The following is a 21127-nucleotide window of genomic DNA, read 5'->3' as shown; positions in this document are numbered from 1 at the left end:
TTGTCCCGATAAAACGGCAGAACGTAAGTTGGACTGTCCGTCTTATGTGGCTGTACTTTTCAATATATGAATGTGAGTATTTCAAAATCATTCGACATGTGCAGTTGTCCTTTAGATGGATGGTGGCCATCTGCAGGGACATGGGGGTAGGTGAGTCGCCAAGTATTCGAACATTCGATTCACCAGTGTCCTGTACCAAACAAAGCTAGGGTGGATCCTTCCTTATGGAAGCAGCTAAGATATAAATCTTGTGGATGGTACTGGAGAGCTTAGGAAATTCCCAGCGTGGATCACAAGAAAACCCCTAGCGGCAAAAATTCGGGAAAACCAAGGCTTTGGCTTCTCCAGTCCGTTCTCTTTTCATGTGGTACGGGAATTTAGCTACCTCTCCGCTAGACGTAGCTACCAAACGGCATAAGACCGGAGGAGTCTGGTCGAGGAAGGAGCACCATGTTAGAAAAAAGGCGAAGCGGTGACAGCGGCAAGGGGAGGTGAGGTGAGAAAAATGAGACTTTGAGGAGGTACCGTCAAATTTAATGATAGCTCAACGTTCATCCTGCGTTACCCTGCTTTCGCTACCCGCCAAATCTTGAACGCATTGTTCCGTTCGTTGCCATATACAGTTCAGCTTAGAAATATCGCTAGGAGGACGGACAGAGTATTCGGCTGGACTGATTGGAACCGTGAAAATGATTTTATTAAACAAAGCAAAATAGCTGTCTCGTTTTTCGATCGAGTTCGCCTGGTCCGACTAGATCATTGTTATCTTTTGAACGTACTCGGTGAACAAGCGTACGTGAAGGCCGCGCAAAGATGACTGACAAGTAAAGCTTAAGCGTATGCCACAGTGGCAACATAAAAAAAACTGGGTCAAGAATGAGAGCGTCTAGTCGCTCACGGGAAAAAAATTCCAAGTATCCGATTGGGCTGATAAGTTGATGACACTACAACCGAAAAGCCTTCGGACGAATCTGATGCCTAAATACGTAGCGCCGTTTGGAAGAAGCGCTTACCTAGCCTTAAAATGAACCAGTTCCTTGATAGCATGATAGAAGGTGATCGGGAACCTAGTCGAGAACACCCGTCTAAAAAAGCTTGTCATGCAACTTCCTTTACCAAGCGAATGTGGGACGTTTAGCCAACCAACAAAAATAGAACGAGCTAATATCATAAACTTGTTTGTTATTCTCGTATTTACTTCGCAACGGTTGCTCAGACACATTTCACAAATAAAAGCTAAGTGTTTTGTATCCGGTACTTGAGGCATTCCATCAGACTGCAGGTTTCCAGCACGAAACAAGATGTGTCCACGGCCGGATTCGAACGCAGATTATTACGGGTTCCTCAAGGCAACCTCAACTGGCAAACACGTTACACAAATAAAACCTAAACTGCCATAACCACCCCCATTCAGCAAGTCGTTCCCCTAACAACATCGAAGGCCTTTTTTTTTACTTGGAAGACGTAATTATTCTTATCACAAAGATGTCGATTTCCGATAGCATTGTCAAATTCATTTCGAAATTCCTTGAAATGAAATACGGTTTGAGATTCATATGTGTGGCTGCCCAAATGTTCATGGTTACTTTGTATGGGAGTCACCAAACCGGCGAATAGCACGACCTGCCTAAAGAGCGGCGTTTCACCACTGCAACTGCTCATCTAACGTTTTATTACTTATCACGTCTCGTAGAGTTATACGTGCAAACTAAGTGTAAAACCCACTCGTTCTGCAAACACAAAGAAATTATATTTACACAAAATGGCAGACGGTCATGGGCAATCAGGGGAAAAACGCCGTAATCAAAGCAATCGCTGTTTCAATGAGTATACAATTGTGCATAAAGTTTTGACGGGTTTCTTTCTGTTAATAATGTTCTGACTGTGGTAAATATACGTAGAGTCCTCACACCAGCTATGGCAATGTTACACTTCATGGAGGTACATCAACTCCAATATATACATAATTTTGGATGTTCCAAAATGTTTCTAATCCTTCAGAAGATTGAATAAGCTTCACTTTAAAATTGGCAATAATAGCATTCGCTTCATGTAAATTGCCCTAAGTCCGACTGAACAAATCCAGAGTTCCCTTTCAATTACCCCACCCCATAGTGCCTTTTATTATCTTCTCCATGAGTTTCGCCAGGGCTACAAATTGCAATTTGCTGTCTATTCAACGACGTTTTTCGGTATCTTCTCCATTATTTCGAGCCACTTATTCTACCCAACAGCGGTTGTCGGTTACCCTTTTTAAAAATTGTTTCCATCGGAGTCTGCCTGCCGACCGCTCAGTGTTAGGTGCGCGCTTTACTACAGGAAATGGTATGGATAATCGGTGTGTGCAGTATTTCTACTTCCACTTTCTTCCCTTCATTAGGGGCATATTGTCGGGATGCGATTCATGAACAAACGGCCTAATCTCAAATTCCAGTTAGCTACAAAAATGGCAGCAGAAAGTGAAAGAAAAAAGGCGAGACCATTCATGGGCATTCAGCCTCATCCACCTCCTCTTCAGGGGCACAAACGAAGCCCCATGCCCACTCGCACACATACACGTTTGTTCGCCAGTATCCTCAGCCCCACAGGAGGCAAAGAGCCTACGCTCTGTATCCGTCTTTACATAAAACGGAAAAAAGAATAGTAGTCGACAAAAAGCAAATTTCGGATATTTCAGCTTTCTCTGCTGCTACATATACTCGAGCTGCTGACTACTGATGCATTACCCTGCTCTTATTCTACTAAAGGGGTGCTAACGGCAGTGTCTTCGATGTTTACGCATTGTACCCAGTCGGGATGGAAGGACGAAGGCTGTTCGGTTGAGTAGAGTCAATCGATTTGTATGTTTTTCGTATAAAGTAAGTGTGGGTCATTTTTATATATAACGCTTTTCAGCTGAACATACATGAATTGAAGATCAAAGTGATGACTGTGTACAGCGGCCAGTTTGAAATGTTTTTTTTTTTTATTTTATGTGGTATTGTTTGGCTTTTGCCTTAGACAACGGTTCGATTATTCAGCAAGATCATTATCAACTGCTAACTGTCTTAACCAAATGACGGTAGTACTACACACGTACAAATGCTGTACGAAGACGTGGCGACCTGTTTTTTATCATACTTGAATATGTGAGAGCAAGGGTCCATGCATAACTAGTAGAATCACAGACATCCGTAAATCTACTCGAAATACAATCAGAGCAAGTTATTTAATAGTAGCGGGTGGTAGAGTAATAAAGACCACAACTTTAGTCCGACCAACCGTAATAGTTGTAGCAGTTTTTTTGCATGTGAGAGGAGAGAAAACAATATGAACTGACCCCGTTCTTTCTTGTACCTGTCTACTTTCTCTGTAGACATCAAAAACAAATCACACATACTGAAAAGATCGCAGAACCGATCGATCTAAAAGCGTTATTATACGATACTGTTCTGCTAATTATTTTTCTGGCCGCCACAGCACGATACATGTGAGAGCGGCTGCTTCGTACGGTCTCCACACCATCGACTGAGGCCAGCCAGATACCGCTGGACGGATGGAATAAAAGAACTTTGTGAGTGAATTTTCTTTATGGTATTGACAGAACAAGCCGTTCATAAGCATATTCCGACCCCTTGTTCCATGTAAGGCTTCCTCACAACGGACACAGTTGGCCAAGAATAACACATTTCAACTTTGCTTCCATTGTATGCCAACGACGGTTATAGTGAATGGCCCTGGCTACCGCGATTAGCGGTAAGCGGAATGCTCGTCGAAGCGTATGGTTCACGCAGTGTTCGCTAGCAGTGCGTGGCCACGCCGTTAGTAATAAAAAGAGACCTACGCTGGGGCCTATCTCAGCAACAACTCAGGTTATTTATTTACAACCACTGCGTCAGCCTGAAGCTACTCAGGTTCAAACACTGATAAAGCTCTCTGTTTCTGCTACGCTCAGGCTCAAACAATGATAAAGCTATCTGTTTCTGCTGTGCTCAGGATCAAACGCTGATAAAGTTATCCGTTTCTGGTACGCGTCCACGTATTTACCCAGGCTCGTTGTTGATCTAGTTTACGGGAGAATATTAGTTTACCAATAACTGATAATTCTGGATATTTGTATGAGCTCAACCAACACCGTCAAATAGCAATTTTATGCAAACGCGTAAAATTGTTAGAAAAAAAATTTAGAACATTTCTGTTTCTTTTTATCATATTCTATTATTTTATATGAAGAGTTACCAGTTTGTCGGTAACCTATACCATTTTACATTTTCTTCGAAGGGCAATTAACGTACTCGCGAACCGCGGGTGCAATAAAGTAAAAGTTTTATATTTTTCCAAAACACGACAACGAATCAGCTTATACTTCAGGAAGCTATTCGTTAACATACAGCACTTACGTATGCTGTTTATTAATGCTTGTTTTTATACATATAAAAACTGTTCTTAGCTAATTAAAATGACAGCTGTCATTTTTCCGCTAAGGACAATGTACGTAGTGTTCCTTCCGAGCAGCATTTGCATATTATTAATGCACTTGAAGACATGAATCGTACTGCGTGGGTGGGTCTTTAAACAAGTGACAGCAGTTAATTAGATATCTCAAAAGTGACGGTTACCCATTGATAGGTACCCGTAAGTGGAAACCTTATGTCCATTGAAATTACATAACATGAGCTAGTGAAGCATGGAAACTTATCCACGGTTGAATGCATATGGCCAAACTGCCATACGACTAACAGTGGCGTGGACGAAAAAGGTGCGACCTTTTGTTTACAATTGAAATTGGTTTGGCCATAATTGATCACGGCAACCACTGCGGTGATAGTAAGTGAGAGATTGTGAATTACTATTTGCTGTGTCCGGCTTTGTGATCACTGCGAACCTATTGCAGATATGTTAGTCGATCGTTGCTTAACTTAGTGACTTGACAATAGATCCAAAGTAATAAATCTTGTTCAAAACTCGCTCTTCAACGCATCTTGTGTAGTACTGCAAGAGGATTTGTAGGCGATGCGCGTTTGGTCCAGCCGTATGTTGGGCGACATCTGCTTTCCGTAGCCAGATTCTCGTCGACTATAGTTTAATATAGAGGTTTGCGGGTACAGGACTAATCGGAAAGAACCTGCGTAAGCTATGTCGATTTTGTGTAATAAGGAAGTTTCGTAAATGGTTATAGGAAAAAAAGGTCCCTCAGAATATTCCAAAGCTCCTATTGCTGATTCCGTTTAAGATATCCGTCCTCTGATGCCTGATGAAGCTGATCCCATTAACGATACCGTCTAATGGTTTGATCCGCTCCCTTCGGCGTAAATGTGAGAATGTGTCGATCAGGGTAAGGTTAAGCCCATCTGATACTCTGATCATAGAAAGGGAGGGAGGGACAATAGCGTTTGGTTTAGACCACTCTGAAAGCGACTGTTCAGAAAATAGAGCGATAGTAATCGACATACTGAAGTATTACGTTGCAATTTAATAAAGTGTTATTTGTTAATTTAGGTTACGCACAAAAGTTCAATCCTAGATTGGCGCACGAAGCTGAGGAAGTTTTACATTGAATCTACTAGATTAAGCGCATTACATCAGATAATTGATGAATGTGGATAAATTCAGACTTGAATAATCATCGATCTCGTTACATTAATTATAATCGTTAATTATCGTAGCTACTCATATCATTGAGACATACACAATGTTTTAGAATCTGGTGTAGATATTGGTGGTGTGGACTATTTGCTCCGTTATCGAAATACGTTTAGAAGAAAAAAAAAAGTAAAATGTATCGTCTTTAGAATATAATTGTAAAAGTCGGTGTCTATCGATATCCTTGTCTACTGTATTCATTTGTTACGGCAAGGAGTGTCTCAAGGAATATGTCAAGTACTCACGCTCTGACGCGGGGATGACGAAGCACAGTTGTGTTTATCGGAGGAATTTTTAAGCTAAAAAAGGAGAAACAAAAATATACAGTGCAAGATAGCTAAAGAAAACAAAACCAAATGTTTATATATGAATTAACATAAAACTCAAACTTAAAAAGTCAAAAGAATATAACCGTACACGGGATATGAAGCAACGAAATATTTATATATTTGTAAGAAAAAGATGAACAAATTGTTTATAAGTTATTATTATAAAAATGGTTATGAAAAAAAGGATAATAATGCTGGTTTAATATTTAATAAAAGACTTAGTTTAATTGTATATAACCTGTTGTGTTTTAAAGACGTTGGGGAGAACTAACCTGTCATCACATAGGACATTGATAAGTTTAGGGTCCATTTTCTTGTGTGGGGTGCTGCCTCCCTGAGGATGGTTGGAATTTGGACGCCCATTTTGTCCACTCTGAGTACCTCCGATACTTAATTGACTGATCGGGTTAGCACCGAGGTGAGTTGAGCCAACGTGTGGCGACTGTTGGGCGGAGTGCTGTTGTACGTCATGGCGTCTTCGATAAAGACTAGCGCCTCCTTCGCTCAGGTAGCCACTCGGGATTTCTTCCAGAACTCCGACGGCGCATCCTCCACGACCGGGCCTGAGTACGTCTCCGTCCGATAAATATCCTCCTACGTCATCCTTTAGTGCGCCTAGTTGTCCTAGTTGCCCGACGGCACCTTGACCCGGTGGGTGATGCTTGAGCCTAGCCATATCCCGAGAAGCCGCTAAGAGGTGGCGCGCAAATGCCACTCGCGAGGGATCGGCCTGCAGCCGCAGCGACGGAACGTGATACTTTCCTCCCGGAATAAACCTACTACTTCCTTGATTCGGCGCTCCTTGGCTGCCCGGCTGGTTTGCCGACGGACTGCGCAAATAGCTGCCATAAGGAGCATTACGGGGTTGTAATGGCTGCATCGGACTGATTGAGTCAATCTCTTCGTCTTCGTCTTTACGTTGACTTTGCTGTTCCGTTATGTCTGTCGACTTCTTGAGTTCTTCAAGAGAACGCTTATTATTGTTAGTTCCGTGCGAGTTGACCATCGGTGAGACCATCGCCACCTTGTGCATGGCGGGACCGCAGCGGGGCAACGTATTACGTCCAAGTTCAAGTTCAGCTTGATATGCTAACACGGGCGGCGTTTGCTGGGTACCCTTTACAGCTGCCGTCGGCTTTGGAAACGTCAGTGATTTTATCTGCAGGAAAGGCACAAACAATGTTAAAAGGAATTGTGAATTTTTTGATTTTCAAAGCTTGCATTTAAAAAAAAATGGCGAGTATAACAATTTACTGCGATAATAACATAGTTTACACTTGAAAGTCAACAAAACATATTACTGTGTCCTAATTAATCTTGCGTATAATTTTATATATAGGGACATACTTCACGCACCTCTAACTGTGGCGGTTCAGGTATCTTAATCAGCAATGGATCTACAATAAGCACTGTGTCAGATAACGATGAAAAATGGCTGTTCTGCGAGTGTTGCAGGTCTCCTTCATGACTATGTAACAGATCGTCTTCTTCGTATTCGTCTTCTTCGATTTCCACTTCCTGTTCCCTCTCTCCGTTCACCTCTTCAGCCTTTTCGTTCAGTGTACATACGTTCGTTAATTGGACGGTCTGGATCTCCTCGGCCTCGATGATTTTCGCGGCCTCGGAGACAGTCGTTTCAAGGACGGTTGGCTGATTGTCCTCCTGTGAAATGTGGCTTTCTCGCGAGGAGCTACCAAGCGAGGAACTGTCTGATAGCCTTTGTTGTAGCAGATCGGGACTCTGCTTGGGTGATGACGTGTGCTCTTCATACGAGATACCGCTGTCATCCGCGGAAGGACACTCAACTTCTTCACAGGTGTCTTCGACGGGCGAAATATCGTTTAGGCTAGCCGGAGGTGGCTCTTCGGACAGTAGAAGTTCAACGTTTCGTTCTGAAACGCGAATATGACAATTCGGTGATAAGTCTTCTGCACGTCGCGTTTCCGGTCTCGGAGGAGGTGAGGGGGTTCGCTCGAGCTGTTCGGCCTTCGGAGGTAAAGGCGGCGCGTCCTTAGGAGGCCGTGGCGGAAATGAAGATGGACTCTGTTCAACTTCAGACTCTTTTGGGGGTAGTGGCGGTGGCGGAGCTGACGCTGTTGCCTCCGGTAAAAGAGGAGGCGTGGAGATTTGAAGTAGACGACTGTTTCTACGGGAGCTATTGCTACTAGTGCCGTTATGATCGCTGGACGCTGTCGAAACTACGGAGCTAGGCCGTGAAGGTTTCGGCCGACCAAAATGGCCTGAAGGAGGGCGCAGCCCTGATGGAGGCGTCGGCAGGCCAGAAGTGTTTGCTGCTGCATTGAGAGATGACGAACAATCGCTAATCGATGATACACTAGATACCGACCTAAAATCGCCACAAATAGATAGGTGTATCAATGGTTAATATACAAATTATCTTAATTACCTTTTGTTTTTCTCATCACAACTAATATATGATTAGGTTTCCATTTATCTACTAGAATCATTGCATTTTATATGACAAATGTTTTTAAAGCTGTTCTTTGGTGCAACTGCCGTCTAAAGAAAAAACTAGTATGCATACATAGTCTTATATCTCTATTTATTAAGACTTCTAAAAGTCTTAGATAGAAGTTCTAAATGAACTAAGAATAGCAAGCTGTCATGTAGTATAAAACTACTGCAGTTAGATTGCACTCAAACACAACTGCTCTGTATACTTATGGAGCACTTGCGGCAAGCTCACCTGTTACCCTGAAATCCGGATAGGTTTTGTGGCTGATCGGACGTATTCGCGTTCTGCACGGGTGCAGTAGCTGCCTGATTCTGTCCCGTTGCAAGTGGTCTTGAACCGCCGTTTCCAAAAGACCCAGGGGCCTTCCGGGTGGTCGCAGGAAGGCGCGAGGATGACCCTACTGGAACTGTTGGCTCGAGTTTAGTTACCTGGGCAATCTGCGTTTTTGGCAATCCTCCCACCGAAGGGGCTAAAGCAGAATTTGTAGAGGGAATAGTCGATATATTGTAAAATATGATTTGCTATGCACTGATATTTTTAAGGATTGCCTCAATACCGACGAGTTCTTATTTGATATACACTCCTATTTACTCACATGAAGTGTACAAGCTTCCAAGTTTCCATGATTTATTCAAATGGCAGCGGAACTGAGCACGGCATATTCGATATGGGATCTAAGATTAATCTTTCAATGCAATCCATAAATGAATATCTTAAGAAAAGGAATAAATAAGTACGGAGGTTTTAATAGAAGTACAGCCCACCAAAAATCAGTGTCATCATCTGTAATTGTCTAACGTGTAAATTTCATAGCCAAAGATGAATGTTGTATCTTATATACTTTTACCTTTGAGCTGTTTTGAAGTCTGTTCATGCGTCGTTCCTTTTTTCGGTTTAGGGATCTCTTTGCTAGATTGAGACACTACGGGTACCTGGTTCACCTGTTGACTACTAGGCGCTCTTGAAATAGAGCCAGGTTTTTGTATAGACGACGATCTTCCAGAAGCAGCCTGTGGCAAGGATTGTGTCGAGCCGCCAAGGGACGATGGCCTTCATATAGACAGGACAAAAATTTAAACATGAGAATAACTATTTATGAGAGTCTAACTGTGAGTGCATTTTTCAAAGCTTACGGTAACAAAGGACAGTCAGTCCGTCTCTGAAGGCCATTTTAAAAACATAGTGGAGCAACATAGTTCGCGTAATATGGATTCGATTTTTGCAAACTTGTGCCATTTTGTTAATTTTAACGCGTTTTTGATAGTTTCAAATCTAAATTAGATTCAATATACCTTGCGTTCTGCCCTTTATTTAACACACACAGCCATTCCTGCCAATCGGACGGCTGCTTTGCGTAAGGAACCATTCAGCGATATTTAGCATCTATATAGATATAGAGATGTGGCTATACATCGAACATGCGGAAATCACTGTAGTGCTCTGAGAAGCAGGATAATACGGTAGTGGCTGTGTCTGTTACATAAAAGGTAGCAAACCTAGCAGATACGTTAATTGCATTGATCGTTAATTCTACATTTGTTCATTAAAAATTCATGTAGTTGTAAATTTCAACGCTTGAATGAACGAGTGTTAGGTGACCTTCACAAACTCAAAAGATCACCATTGTATCCCGCATGTCCTAAAGGAAAACTAGCCAACGATTTTGATTGGGTGGTTTTTCTTCTTTTTGGACTGGTGTTCGCATAGCTACATTATACTATGAGCCAGCATACAGTACGCAATCTTAGCCAGGTTGTCCGCGTGGCTATTGCGACGAGTCAGCAATAGGTGATAACGGACCGCTAAAGCGCTAATACAGTCAAAGACGTGAGTAAATTGTCTACCGAAACAAATCTTTATTTTACGGTACGATGTAAAACGTAGATATTTTAATACGGTAAACGGCACCCTACTTGAAGCTATTTCCGGAGGTCACACAGCACAGCAAAGCAATGGGCTCAATTTAAGAGCATAGGCATCTTTTCTACCCCTCATCGAACAGACGGCTGTTCTGCTCACGGTTTTACGGCGACTCTGACCTTCTGCTTAGCCCGTACATCTGACTAAATCTAATATCCTTTAAAAATATCTCAATTTCGGTGTAAACGACAATTTGTTTTCGTTTCAGCACATAACGGCAATGGATTAAATAGCAGAAGCAATATTGACTAATACTTTCGGTGAACGCTGTCTATTCTAATTTTCGGTCTATGATCCCCACGTCGCCTCTCTCTTGATAAACCCATTGCGTTTTATGTGACACGAACGTAGGGGTGGATCTGGCAGACATGACAGCAATGTAATACCCTACTAGAGAGTCTCAAGCACGATGTTCTTGGATGTGATTATTGGCTATATAAAAAAACTGTGTAGTCTTAGACATTGTCTAGCATAGGCCGCACACTAGATTGAATAAGAAGCCAAACCAGACGAAATCCAAATCAAATTATCATTGTTATTTTACAATTATATATTGCATCACCTGCTATACCCATTTTCAGCAAATCGTCTTCATCAAGTAACTACTATTTACAGAATAGTCTAGCACCTTTTTTCAAATTTCACAAAAATTTCGAAAAATCGTTTCTTCCCGCTTCTTCGAGATCACTTACATTCAGTGAATGACCACTTTGACGTGAAGTCATCTCACTGAAAAACACCGTCATCAGCCAGCAGGCACATTTGAACATCTTACCTCGACACCTCAGCCGTACGTTAAGCCACAGTTCGTCACTAACAAGAGCCTATAGATTGCCTAACAGCATTGCGCTCTTTGGCATTATTGGACTCTTTGGCTGTATTGACTAACTTCGTAAACACATCTGAAAATCATTAATTTCAGATGAAATTTAAGTATACGAGGTAAATTAATCATCGACCAGTTCCGCAATTCCTTTCAGTTTCAATTAATAGATGGCGTAAACCATACCTCTCAGTTAACTCACAAGCTCAGTTGACTCCCACTAAACTTGAAACGAATTTTTTTACGTCGGATGGCCTACACTTTGGATTTTTATATTGGACACACGCCACGCTAGGCTGGGGTTACCTACCCGATGATTTATACCTTTCAAAAATGCTCGCGTTGGTTTTTCTGGCTTCAAATTGAACAATTGGTGACGACGATGACACGTGGAGATATTCGTCATTTACTAGTGACTGATTTTACTCGCAGTGATGAAAAAAAAAAACGAAGAGTACTGAATTGTGGCCATCGTTGACATTTGCTGGGTGACAGAATGCGGCAAAGTAAATCTCACTGAACTAGTCATTTAACTCTATTAAAGAGTACCTTATTTTCTTCAAATACACAAATGAACCTGATACTTTATTGTCGCGTATAAGAACTTCAAATATAAACTTAGACGATAACGTCAACACTTAAGATGTACTACTTCAGCCAGAAGCCACTAAAGGGAGAAACTTCTAAATCTACATCCAGAGCCATATAATGAAACGGTCTCATAGACTGGCGCTCTATAGTAATAAAATCATGCTTCGGCATGTACAACTGCTTGAGATAGAAGTGTTGCTCTATTACAACAACAGCCAATCAGAAGAGACTTTCGGTCCACACCAAAATCATTACTCTCTTAGAGTTTACTAATTTAAATTCTACCAAAAATAGTTAATAATGGTCTGCACCAAAATGTATCTAACTATCTTGTGCTGACACGAGGCGCTTGATGACATACAGGAACGCAGTACTGGCTATTTTCCGGTGGTGATCGTAGGTTTTCCAGTGCGTAAACTTCACTGAAGAACAAGAAATTGAACGGATCAACAATTCGTCTATTTTTGGCTCTTTGCGCGCATATAACCCAACGCAACATCGTACTGGTCGTTATCAACCAAAATTGACGTCAACAAAAGTCGGAATCGAAAAATTATCAGACCATGAACAATAGCAACGACGAAAGAAAAAAATACTGCCATTGAAATTTCCAGACCGTGAAGTCGTTGTAACCGAATGCGATTCGGCAGCTACGAGCACCAGCAACCACCACTATAACACTGTTGACTATCTGTTGTTGTCGCTGCTACTGCCCGTCTTCAATACAACCATTTATCAACGACGAACTCCATATATCTCCACACATATGTCTTTCCCTTGCTTGTTGCGTGTTTCAAAAGACATTAGCCTCAATTACCAAACGAAAGCTGTATCTGCTATAGCGTGCGAATCCAGAGACCAACATCATGGTAGGGACGTAAGATTAATCTAGAAAGGTTAGCTTCCTATGAAGCGGAATTAAAGAAGGAGACTTTAAGCGACTACGACATTATCAGTTAATTATGTTGTAACTTACTCAGGTTTGGATCGCGAAAGAGTATAAACTATCTTCACGAAGAAGCTACGTCTGATCAGTCCGCACGATAATTTAATTAGCCAATAGTTGCAAATATAACACAGGCTATAGTGAGTATATGTATATATATATATATATATGCTGTTCCAGAAGATAACCTAAAAATTCCAAAGCGATCTACTTACTAACCTGCCGAGATCTACGTATCAGTTTTTGGTTCTATGGTTAGATCGTCAACTTCAAGATCGTGGCGCTGCGGGACGCAATCGATGTAAAAACTAGTTGATAATACAGGTAAACAAAGCTGGACTCGAAATGAGAACGACGCGTTAATCGGATAAAGGATCACTGACCGAACTATTTAAAATCGGAAAAAAAATTATCGCCTGTAGCAAATGCCGCCAAAATTCGAAAGCGCACTTTAAAGCGATTGTCCCTATAAATAGGCTGGTTTTCAAATTGGTCCATTCTCTTACCTCTGTTTCTGATTCGAGAGGTTCGGAATGCCTTTTGTAAGGCCGCTGGTGATATGGCCTGTGGCAAGTGACGGTGAACTAGACCGAGAACCGCGTGATGACGGCGGAACCAAGCCGCTTTTGGGATTTTGAGCCACACCCGACTGAGAACCTGTAATACATGGCAAAAAAATAGAGAGTTACCGCTACATTCAGAACACGTTATTTAATTGACAAGGGTACAACAGGTATACTATCTGTTGCTAAAGCCGACTATCAATCAATGTTTTTGAATAAAATGTAAAGTCGATGTTTTACGTCATTCGATGGCTTAGTGTGAACAGCCGATGGGTTTAACTCATTATGATTCTATAATACAATGGGTTAAGCAAAACGTTCTAACCCAGTATAAGCAAATCAGTTGATATACTGTTCAAGAAGTGGAAACGGCCAAGTTCATCTCTACGCGCGTTAGAAAATAACTTTACTTACCGTCAAGGCGAAACTTTTTATCATTTATCACATAAAAGAATCGTAAGTTTTTGTACAACAGAAAGGTTCGTTTATAACATGCCTGTCGGTAGGAAGATCTATACCGATTCCAGTTTATAAACAACCCATATTCATTCGGTTGTCGGAAAGGGGACGGCTCTAAGAAACATGGATTCGCTGCACAAGCAGAACCTCAGCTGGCTAGTCCGGTCCCGATAAGACAACAATCCAATCAAATACCATTGATAGTGCAGTACCTATTTGAGAATACCGGTCATCGTAGCATCGACCAGTACCTAGATGCTTTTTGCAGACTAAGACCAGGTAAGCGATTCGTTATGTCTAGAAGACAGAATGGATGATCGCGTTCGTCATCTTTTACAAAAGCTGTTAGAGTTGAAACAAGCGTCCATGATGCCATTCAATACTTCTGACTGGGACACGACGGCCGAAGTGTCTTGCAATAACGTCGTTGGCCATTCGGCGCATTCTTTATTTCCAAACCCATGAAACAGTTATGTTTCTTTAGTTATTAGGGTATAATGGATGCTTTATAAACATCAGTTCGAGCAGAAAGTAGTTTAGGTACACAGTAATCGTTGAAAGGAACAATGGCAAGTTACAAAACCTGGGGGTTTTTGCTGATGCTTCACTTTGAAACATATTACGGGTATCGTCCGGCATGAAATGACACTTGCCAATAAACTATCCAACAACGGACATGTTATTTTTTTCTACAGCAGACATTTTCTACAGCACTGCTGAGTACGTTGGCTACGCAGGCTATGGTTTAACAAAGCTTCGATCAATGAACTATGTACGAATGGCAGCTCCTATATGAACAGCGACAGTGGCGGAAATATATAAGCGTAATTACTACTATTCTTGATGCTGTTTCTACTCCATCCGATTAGCCGGCTGGTACAGATAAAAGTAGTTCTATGCCTTTGTAAACTGTATTTATAACCTAATGAACATATTGTCAGGCCAATGACAAAAGCGCCAACGTAGACATACGGAAGGAAAAAAAATATGTCTCTAAACAGATCAAGAAGCAATTTGAGCTGTTGTACCTGTTTAATGATGGCCGCGATTCTTCCGTCGTTCTATATTAACTACGACTTTTACCGCGACAGCTGTGTTTACTACGAAAAGGCAGCGCAGGCACAATCGTTAGGCAACGCTGTGCGCAAGGCACTAGCAACCTTCGTCTTAACAGGACTTGTACCACGTGCCTATAGTCTAATAAAAGTTAAAGAATGGCCAAGCTTCTTTTTTACTGTTATTCGATTCTGGTAATTTAATTTCCTTTCACTACCGGTTGAGTTTAGAGGAAACGACTATCATTAATAACAGGACGAAGGGGACATTAAGCGAAATTAACAATTGAACGTGAACGACGATAAATGTTCGAAGAAAATACACAGTTTTCAATGTATGCACATTTGTAAACACATTGTTTCTGCTGCCTGTCGCTAGATCCGTCAAAATTAACCAACGTTAAATTTTGAAAAAAGCTTGAGAACTCATATCAGAATAACAGATCTTGCCGAAGTAGTAACTAAACAGCACATTGTTATGGTATGATCAGCGTTTGTGTGTCGTCTACTACGACACCATTTTGCCGATGACAATTGTCGGTTTTCAAGATCGTAGCGTCGTTGCCAGAGATGAACTCGCTACCTCACAACGATCTTTTAACGGATTAATGAACAAGATTTCAAAAGGAAAACAACAAGATCTGTTTGATCGTTGCCGTCAGGTCTACTCTTCACTTCGAAATCGATTTGAACACGAAACAAGAAGCCATCGTAAATAATTACATCTAGCTTGTAAGTGTAATGATCAATTTAACAGTAAGTTGCGGTAGTATTCGTAAGGGAAACATTGTTCAAATTGTTTTCCCTTCTATTGAAGTCATTAACGCCACTCCTATTAAGCCATTGATTTGTCGCACGCTTGGAACACTGCTAGTTACATCGATTCCTGCAGCTTCTGCCTGAATGCCGTTTACTGATAAATCAGAGACTAGTCCCTTACATCGTTATATATAGTGTCCATGCGTGTTTAATCGTGCCGTGCGGCCGTACACGTGCACCTTTGCAATAGATAATTCGAGCCATTTTAATCGTACATACGGAGCCGCTGCTGCTGCAGCTGTCAGACAAAAAGGACCACTATTACTAGCTCGCCTACTTTTTCGTCTAATGATAAATAGGGGGGCAGGGAAAAAAAAAGCAAGAGTAATATGCCCGACTGTGCTGATATCAGCGCCAATACCGACCGTGTCGTGTCTAATACTGCTCGTCGGGTGTTATGTAGAAGAAACTAGCGTTTCGTAGATGTGAACAAGGGAGGGGAACGAAGGAGGTTGTGCGCAACAAAACCTCCAGCCAGATGTCGCGAAATCGATCCTAGTCAACTAAATATAAATGGCGAATGTATAGAGGATCATACGATTGGATCAAAGAGAACATGCTAGCAGAAAAACACTTGCGGAACAACTAGCAACCGTTAACACATAATAATACATTAATAAATAACATGCCCATTATCATGGAGGGTCTCGAGGGAGTCGGCAGCGCCATTCGTAGTAAACACGGTTTTTGAATTTCATCTGACAGTATTAAAATAGTGTCACTCGAGAAGCCCGAAACCAAGTGCTGCTGCTAAGTAACTGGTATCGTTCTGTAGTATAACAGAAGTTAGGCGGAAAAAAACTGGGCGTCGCCGATTGTTACCTCCTCGTTACTGAATGGGTAGCAAGAGTGTCGTCGAGTGGCTGGAATTTGTTCATTTCTATGTTAACTGAAGCCTTAACAGCGTGTGAAGAATTGCGCCAACAGCAACAAGGCAAAATTCATGGCCCTGATGACACTCGACGAAACGATGGCCTGACAGAACACAACATCAACATGAGGAAAATACGGAAAGCGAAATATTGCTGACAATATCTGCGTATACAGCACGGGTTGATACCTGTACACAATAATTACAATCAGAAATAGATCGTGTGTATGTCGTGTGTCCAAAAGACTATTCGTATACAAGCGAGTTTCGTTGAATGAACAGAAATTTTCCTTTGGAGGTTCGTTCCCTTCAGAATAGATAACTGTTATCCTAAACGACTGCCTAGAACTGTAGGGTAATTTTACCTTTTAGCCGGCCCCATATAAACAAAATGCCTTATGTAATAGTGCATATACGTATGATTTTAGCGTTTCTGTCCGATTCGTATTCATCGAGCTATAATATTTTCGATTGTTGTCCTTTAATTGATCTACGTAAATCCGCCAGCCTTCAATGGCTTCTTCAGAAACGGATCCGATATAAGTTTTAGCTTTAGAAATATACTGCAACCACAATACATTTATATCATCCCGCTATCGTTCATTAGCTTATTTTACGTAGACATAGATTCGTCAGGAGATACTCGATAGGACAAGCATAAACACCTAATTAACCGAGAAGGCATTGAACAGTCGTCATATATAACCGCATCGTACTTAGTAAACATGACGATTGTGAGCCCATTTACACTAACGACTCGACGCACGAAGGCGCTTACGTAATAAAAACGTTTTTTATTTACCATCGAAGCTGCTCTTAAAATATTTGAATTTTTATATCTAGTTATATATTTACTATTTGTCCTTAGAATACACATGTTTGTAATTATTTCGCAGGAAAATTGCGGCCGAACAATAGAATTTTATAATAGATTTGCTCGTTTTCATCAGCGTGCGGTTCAGCTGCAATCAAACGGGCACTTTCTGTCCAGTAACAGGCGACGATATTATCAACACGGAGCAAATCAGCCTTTGTGAAGAAGCTTAGCGGATCAAAACATCTAACGTCAGGATCAATGGATCGGCTAGGAAATAGTAACAACAAAAATAATAATAATAAACCAATAATCAGCATACCGTAACAACAAATTGGGTCTTGTTTCTTGTTCGGAAAACAAAGGCTACTGTCTTTAGATATATTTACACGTGTATTTACAGCTTAGGAAATATTTATACGTTTTTTCTGGGTATTAGTCGATTTTCTCGAACGTACCTTGCACAGTCTTATCGGCATTGTATCTATATGACAAACGTGTTTTGGCATGTAGCGATGTTAACGTTAGTTTCTTTACTCGCTTACGTAGAACTTCAGTCTCTTTCTTTATTGCAACCAACGGCAAATTCTAGAGTATTGTCCTAATCATTTTGGTGCATCCAAATAATGGGTCGTAGTTCAGATGGTGTAACCGGTTCACCGATTCATATCCGTAAAAGGACGATTATGATGTAGTTACCCATTTGCCAAACACATGTCTACAATATGATACCTTATATAATACTCTCGATACCAAATCTATGATAGGAATTATATTATTTTATATTGGTGCCGTTCCGGGTGCCCACAACATTTATTGCGGAGGTACTATTGATCATACAATAATAGTAAGGTAGGTAATATACTCGCATATTTACCACATTAACCTGACGTTCACCCCTTGCCCCCAACAGATCTGTCACCGAAGCCTTTCTATCTTTAACATTCCAACTGTCACAGCTGTTCCGATGATTGGGGCTATTCACCTAACCATAGGATTATGGTAGGTTCAACGATTGCGAGGAACGCCGTTGATGATTAACAAAGATGGAACAAATCGATTGTCTCTCACATGACATCTTCGCTATAATCGCTTCGCGGTTGACGCCAGAGCGAAGGAAACAATAATGTCATCTGTAGTTATGAGATAGATCGTATATTTGATATATCGTTGTAGTTCGCTTTAATTAAGAACAGCAACAAAACACAGAGAACTTCTTATCGCCGAAAACCACCGTCTGATGCTATTCTCTGCGGAAAGTCACCCTTACGGTTATTATCTTGAACGCCTGGGTTGCCTGTTACAAGCGAACATGTAGAAACACCGACGAGATCGTCAATGTGCATTACACAGTACGACGCACGGCTCGATACTCAATGTTGCGATAAACAATTGGGGTCCAGAATAAAAGGATAAGATCTATAGGAATACCATACATATCATAGTGTTCTGTCGTGTCCTATTCAGAGATACAGTCGCACCATTCTCAATGGAACAGTGTATGACTACCACAAGCCTAAGGTGAAGACGTTTCGTCTACAGGCGTAAAGGGGACCAATACACAACATTCTGATACGGGCTCAGATGACAACAGACAGCTTTTGCGACTAAGATGGGAGAAGATAAGGTGCGCCTTAGGACACCAGCAGCAAAAGTAACGCTATAAACAATAAAGGCAATCTAAAGGAGCCACAGTACGGGCAAGTATGTTATACCACTATTGATATGATGAGCTGCTACATCTGTCTGTTGGCGTGTTTGAATGTACTTGTAGGTTTAGGTGTAAGCACAATGCCATGACCCCAATATGTGGATAATATCTACCTGCAGTCAACCACAAAGGGCAAAATATGATAGTAACGCTGTAGTCGCGGACCACCCCTCAGCTTAGCATGGACTCCGCAGCCGGATAGCCACTGATTCGTATCGACAATGACGTCCGAATAGGAACATGTGTGCGGCTGATTAGTTGCTTAGCGTTTGGTTTCACCGCGCGCAGCTCAGCTTTTCGCGTGTATTTCTCCGAGATAAAGTACCAGCAGCAGCCGGTGAAGTATTCTTCTAGAGGTGTCTCATGTAGTGGTGCTGCGTTTTACTGTCAGCGCTCTTCACTCTTTATTGCTCAATAGGTTCTTTTTGGTTGCTTACAAAAATCGATTTTTCTTTTTCCTATGCCGAGGAAGAGGAAAGCTGTGCTTGTTTGGACAGTAGCGACAAAACGTGACGTGATGCCAACCAACAATCTGGCCCGTTCATCCGGCCGCGGTTAGAGCCGTAAAAGCGATCACGTAACGCGTATCGACACAAGTCAACGATACTATGGGAGACGCTTTAGAATAATCGCAGAGCCGTCGAATAGCGCACCGTAACACTGAGACACACTTGCTACTGCTGCTCTTGCCGCCGATGCGATGAAACCCGGCAACCAATGCCACGAAGGTACACTAAAAGGCCCAAGGACGGATGATGACACCCTCTAAGATTTGGATTCGTGCTGAATAAAAGCAGAGCACCAAGGCATCGTTATAGGCTCGCATGCCAAACAGATAAAGCCAGTGGCGATGGTAGCATCAAACATTGGCTACTTTCTGAGATAGAACTAACCAGCGGACCACTGAAACTGCTACGGAAAGAACAACTACGTTTTGCGGTACCGATGTATAAATATACCAGACGGCGTCTGCTTCTCGTTTTAGAGAAATAGTTCAGTGCAGGACATGTGCTAATCATTGAGTCAAAAAATCTATGGCTGAATTGGACAGAAATACGAAGTATACAGAAGTATACAGATTACGATAGTACTAAAAAATGATGAAAATAAATATTTTCCCTTGGTAGATCATCGTGTCATTTCATGCTTTTCAATATATAAATAATCGTCTACAGCAGTTCCTTTTATGTACGATGAAGATAATGCGATGGTATGGACTGTAGCAAGTTATGGATGTGTCGGAACACCTGATTATGTAATCGGATTGACAAATCACTCGTCAAGGGGTCAAGAAATTATGATTGATAACAGGATAAGAAGAACTGAATTGGTGCTGAGAAGATACCGGGATGTGTCGGAGCGCTTAAATAAAGACTCTGATTTCGGATAATTAAATAACGCCTAATTTTCAGGACACATTTCGTCCTGCAAGCAGCTAAGCAAAACGCATAATCAGGTCTGTGCGACAAAAAACGATTACCTGTTTAATAAGTGCGATTAGAATTTTGAACTGTACATAGAGCTATTATCCTATCTATCAAACCAAGCAGCTATGAGGCAACGATCGGACTGTGACAAGTAAACCGGCATATTTTTTAAGTTGAATAACTTTTGAGCGATATGTCACAAGCGAAGGAACTACAATTGGAAACTTGCCAGTAGCAACTGGTTAAGTTTGCTCCAGGCGAAATGAAGTGAGACGGAGAGCACTCTTCAGTCTCGGAAATAAACGCTTCGTCTTCCAAAAGCCACAGTGCCACGGAAAATAATCGAAGACTGCTGAAAACATTAAACAAAAAGGCCTCAAGTAAGGGCACAGTACGTGATTGGTACAAACGCCTTACGAACAAACACTGACATATTGAAAACCAGTGAGAAGATGACCAAATGTTGGGCCTGAAAAACAAAATCACATTGCTGCAATCGAGGAAGCTTTTGACGAAAGTAAAGCTTGATGTTAAAATGCTGTGTCGGCCGAGACACAATCATTTCACATACAGAATTATAACCCAAACACTAAAAACGCGAAAACTGAGTAAAAAAATAGATTGACTTCAGGTCTGTTAAAGATACATTCTACGTTTGCAAATTGCGCAACTTCTACTCGCCTGAAGCACACGGCCGCCAT

The 21127-nt window shown here is 41.5% G+C and overlaps 1 protein-coding gene across 12 annotated transcripts in view; it reads right to left on the bottom strand.

Annotated features, from left to right (window-relative positions):
* sick (sickie) overlaps nt 1-21127 on the bottom strand; it is a 355991-nt gene that overhangs the window by 113408 nt on the left and 221456 nt on the right. For 10 of the 12 annotated variants that reach the window (XR_015323973.1, XM_022799625.2, XM_086983939.1 and 7 more), the window contains 6 exons: nt 13214-13364; nt 9275-9477; nt 8659-8896; nt 7308-8298; nt 6224-7110; nt 5868-5921 (listed from right to left, as the gene is read on the bottom strand). Coding sequence is in view for 11 of the 12 variants with exons in the window: in XM_022799625.2 (XP_022655360.1) it covers nt 5868-5921; nt 6224-7110; nt 7308-8298; nt 8659-8896; nt 9275-9477; nt 13214-13364 (2524 nt within the window). In the remaining variant the exon portion in view is untranslated. The remainder of the gene's footprint in view (nt 1-5867; nt 5922-6223; nt 7111-7307; nt 8299-8658; nt 8897-9274; nt 9478-13213; nt 13365-21127) is intronic. The other 2 variants (XM_086983937.1, XM_086983936.1) reach the window with 2 other exon arrangements.

This window comes from Varroa destructor, unplaced genomic scaffold, assembly GCF_002443255.2.
Source record: "Varroa destructor unplaced genomic scaffold, Vdes_3.0 BEIS01000003.1, whole genome shotgun sequence".
Classification (NCBI taxonomy): Eukaryota; Metazoa; Arthropoda; class Arachnida; order Mesostigmata; family Varroidae; genus Varroa; species Varroa destructor.
The sequence above is the reverse complement of the archived record's forward strand: the minus strand, read 5'-3'. Positions and strand labels throughout refer to the sequence as shown.